The sequence below is a fragment of the Argentina silus genome, assembly GCF_951799395.1.
Source record: "Argentina silus genome assembly, chromosome: 16".
In the NCBI taxonomy this organism is placed as follows: Eukaryota; Metazoa; Chordata; class Actinopteri; order Argentiniformes; family Argentinidae; genus Argentina; species Argentina silus.
Genome location: NC_139670.1, coordinates 20,001 through 24,725, shown reverse-complemented (window position 1 = coordinate 24,725; position 4,725 = coordinate 20,001). Strand labels below are relative to the sequence as shown.

Here is a 4,725-nt window from a genome sequence, read left to right as displayed (position 1 = left end):
ACCCTGGTCACTAACCTTGAACCTAACCCTCACCCTAACCCTGGTCACTGACCCTAATCCTGGTCACTAACCCTGACCCTAACCCTAACCCTGGTCACTAACCTTGAACCTAACCCTGACCCTAACCCTGGTCACTAACCCTAACCCTGACCCTAACCCTGGTCACTGACCCTAACCCTGACCCTAACCCTGGTCACTAACCCTGACCTTAACCCTGGTTACTAACCCTGACCCTAACCTTGGTCACTAACCCTGACCCTAACCCTGGTCACTAACCCTGGTCAGTAACCCTGGTCACTAACCCTGACCCTAACCCTGGTTACTAAAGGTTGAACCAATACTATCAAAAATAACACAAATCATGATGAGGATGAGGATGAGGAGGATAATGATTTGTCATCTTTGAGATGCTGCCTTGTTATTCTGTGATGTGATGAGATCATTATTAAGTCAGAGAAGAGGTGGAGAGAAGGGAGAGAGAGAGAAAGAAAGAGAGAGAGGGAGAGAGAGGGAGGGAGAGAGAGGGAGAGAGAGGGAGGGAGAGAGAGAGAGAGTTGAGAGAGAGAGACATACAGAGAGAGAGAGAGAGAGAGAGAGAGAGAGAGAGAGAGAGAGAGAGAGAGAGAGTGGCCTACGCCAGGAAAAAGGACAGAGGGGAGGATGAATCTGTTCTCTGAGCTCCAATAGTGGAACTCCACCCACCTACTTCCGATCAATGTAAATGTATGTAAATGAGGATTTCTTCAAAATAAGAGCCCAAGTTCAACATGGTAAATAGGGATCCATGACCCACAAAACGATATGCCAATTATCTTAACAAATATATTGTAGAGTGGCATAATATTGCCCCAGAAGGTTTTGTAATTGTTCTTATATCCTAATTACCCTGATGAAATAGTATTGCCCCAGAATAATGGACTGTACAAAACTGTTTTTCAAAGATTTAAATGAATCTCTGGTACCACGGTACTCAGCAACACTTCTAGAACGCAAATCCGGTGAGTTTTACTCTAAAGCGCCTTTACTGGTCATGTTTGTCTGTCTGTCTGTCTTTGTGAGTACGAGTGCTTGGTAGATGCACACACCAGGGTGTGCACCGTCCATGTTTCCATTTACATTTTACATTTACATTACATTTACATTTATGGCATTTAGCAGATGCCTTTATGCAAAGCGACTTGCAACAAATCCATTTGTTAAAGTAAGTGAATCATCTATCTAACAGTCATCATAAGACAAAGTAATCAATGCTCACACCAGGGGCCATTGGCAGTCGTAATGCCAGAAGCCAATTATTATTATTATTATTTTAATTATTTATTAACAGGAGAGAACTTGTACAGGGGGGGAAGTGGGGGTGAAGAGGTCTCAAGGGGTGGGGTTAGGGTTAGTACAGGGGGGTAGTGGGGGTGAAGAGGTCTTAGGAAGGACTGTTAAGATGTAGCCTGAAGAGATGGGTTTTCAATCTACGGCGGAAGATCGGTAGTGACTCTGCAGTCCTGACAGTGGGGGGAAGCTCATTCCACCAGCGGGGCGCCAGGACAGTTAAAAGCTGTAACCGAGTGGCGCGGCCGCTGCATCCATGTAGAGGTGGCGGTGCCAGGCGGGCAGCCGAGGTGGAAAAGCGGAGTGATCGTGCAGGGGTTTGGGGGCTAACCATTAGCTAAATAGCATATATAACCATTGCTTGCAAGTAGGGGGCTAACCATTGCTTGCAACTTTCCAAGTTGCAGCTGGACAGTGTTGGCGTCTGTGGTGCCCCGCCCCCAGGGCGGCACTGATTGAGTTGCTGTCTGCTGTGACTTCACATCAGATCGGGATGTCCCACACTCATCATGACAATTAGCATATTGTACTTTCTGCCAGCCCAAACTCCACATCTATTGCACACCTGACCGTCCTGGTAGGGGGATCCCTCTTTGAGGAGCCCCTCCCTAGGGTTCTTCCATTTTTTCTTTTTCCTGTCAGGTTTTAAGTGGGAGTTTTTCCGTGTCCTCTGCGAGAGTCTCAGGTTGGGGGGGTCGTGTGCCATCACTTATTGTCTTTCATATGAAACCGTTTCAGACTGTAACAGTGATGAAGGGCGATACCAATCAGTGTGAATGAAACAGAACGGAATTTTATTTTATTATCTATTACCATTATTTGTACCATCCTAGCATGTACTATTGTTTATGGAAAACTCCCACCACAAACCACACCTGTTATTTGACTAAAAGACACACATTCATCCTCTTTTTCCCCCCGCTTTCTATTTCACTATTGATCTGTATTGTTTGGGTTTTACTTGAAAAGTGCTTTAATTATCTATTACCAGTGCTTGTATCATGTTAACATGTAGGCTACTGCTGTTTATTTACTGTTTTCCTATTTCACTTTTTTCTAGTGTACTATTGTTTCTTTGATTTTTATGTACAGCACTTTGAGCTGCAGTCTCTGTACGAAATTCTCTATAAATAAATGTATTATTATTATTATTATTACTGGCCCCAGACAGCAGCTGATAGGGCACTTTGAGCTGTATGGCCGGAGTAAGACAAACTCACCTGAAAGTGTTGTTGAATCTTCTTTGAAAAATATTTCTGTACAGTCCAGTTTATACAAATATAATAGGCATGTCATTGCACCAAAATGTACATTTTAAAGATCAAAATTACTTTTTCAAAATGTTATATACTCTGTTTGGTAATGTGTCCTTAATTCAGCAAAAATAAGAAAAATATATTGTGATCACATCACTTTCATTCATGTTTTAACTCGCGCTTTTATTTTGAAGCCTCAAAAACGGCGAAAAGCGGAACTTGTTAGAACAGACGGGGGAAGATGAAAACCGGATCTGCCGCGAGCTGCCGGAGCTTCTGGTACCGGGAGTCGCACGCGGACGCTCTCACGTCAACAACCGGAGAGAGCACGAGCGTCGAGAGGGATGGAGCTCGGTTCCGGTCGTCTCGCGGCTGAGATGGCGTCCTCGCGGAACGTCGCCGTGGAGCGGAGAAACCTCGTGACCGTCTGCAGGTGAGACACTGTTACCGGGGAGGCGCGAGGAAAATGTGTTACCGGAGAAGCTGTCTGGCTCGAGGAAAATGTTTTTATCATATCCGCTGGTGTTTTGTGTTTGATCGAATCTCGTTTTCTGGGTTTAGAAACATGACGTAATTTAAAGAGAATTAATAACAACCTTCCCTTCAGCCCCGCGAGGCTTCACCACAAACACGACTGACGTCATCCCTGTCATGTAGCCACTGCTGCTCGTTCCCCTCCCTGCTGACCTCATCATAACCCTAACCCTTGTCATAACCCTAACCCTCATCATAACCCTAACACTAACCCTGATCATAACCCTCATCATAACCCTGATCATAACCCTCATCATAACCCTGATCATAACCCTCATCATAACCCTGATCATAACCCTAATCGTAACCCTAACCCTCATCATAACCCTAACCCTCATCATAACCCTCATCATAAACCTAACCCTAACCCTCGTCATAACCCTAACCCTAACCCTCATCGTAACCCTAATCCTTATCATAACCCTAACCCTCATCATAACCCTAATCCTTATCATAACCCTAACCCTCATCATAACCCTAACCCTAAACCTCGTCATAACCCTAACCCTCATCATAACCCTAACCCTCATCATAACCCTAACCCTAACCCTCATCATAACCCTAACCCTAAACCTCGTCATAACCCTAACCCTCATCATAACCCTAACCCTCATCATAACCCTCATCATAACCCTAACCCTCATCATAACCCTAACCCTAACCCTCATCATAACCCTCATCATAACCCTAACCCTCGTCATAACCCTAACCCTCATCATAACCCTCATCATAACCCTCATCATAACCCTAACCCTCATCATAACCCTCATCATAACCCTAACCCTCATCATAACCCTAACCCTAACCCTCATCATAACCCTCATCATAACCCTAACCCTCGTCATAACCCTAACCCTCATCATAACCCTCATCATAACCCTCATCATAACCCTAACCCTCATCATAACCCTAACCCTCATCATAACCCTCATCATAACCCTAACCCTCATCATAACCCTAACCCTCATCATAACCCTCATCATAACCCTAACCCTCATCGTAACCCTAATCCTTATCATAACCCTAACCCTCATCATAACCCTAATCCTTATCATAACCCTAACCCTCATCATAACCCTAACCCTAAACCTCGTCATAACCCTAACCCTCATCATAACCCTAACCCTCATCATAACCCTAACCCTAACCCTCATCATAACCCTAACCCTAAACCTCGTCATAACCCTAACCCTCATCATAACCCTAACCCTCATCATAACCCTCATCATAACCCTAACCCTCATCATAACCCTAACCCTAACCCTCATCATAACCCTCATCATAACCCTAACCCTCGTCATAACCCTAACCCTCATCATAACCCTCATCATAACCCTCATCATAACCCTAACCCTCATCATAACCCTCATCATAACCCTAACCCTCATCATAACCCTAACCCTAACCCTCATCATAACCCTCATCATAACCCTAACCCTCGTCATAACCCTAACCCTCATCATAACCCTCATCATAACCCTCATCATAACCCTAACCCTCATCATAACCCTCATCATAACCCTAACCCTCATCATAACCCTAACCCTCATCATAACCCTCATCATAACCCTAACCCTCATCATAACCCTAACCCTCATCATAACCCTCA

The 4,725-nt window shown here is 44.7% G+C and overlaps 1 protein-coding gene across 1 annotated transcript in view; it reads left to right on the top strand.

The window, feature by feature from the left end:
- Positions 1 to 2,836: 2,836 nt before the first annotated feature.
- LOC310816780 (RUN domain-containing protein 3A-like) overlaps positions 2,837 to 4,725 on the top strand; it is a 7,476-nt gene continuing 5,587 nt past the window's right edge. The window contains exon 1 of the mRNA XM_083687083.1: positions 2,837 to 3,015. Within this exon, the coding sequence (XP_083543209.1) occupies positions 2,927 to 3,015 (89 nt within the window). The 5' untranslated portion in view covers positions 2,837 to 2,926. The remainder of the gene's footprint in view (positions 3,016 to 4,725) is intronic.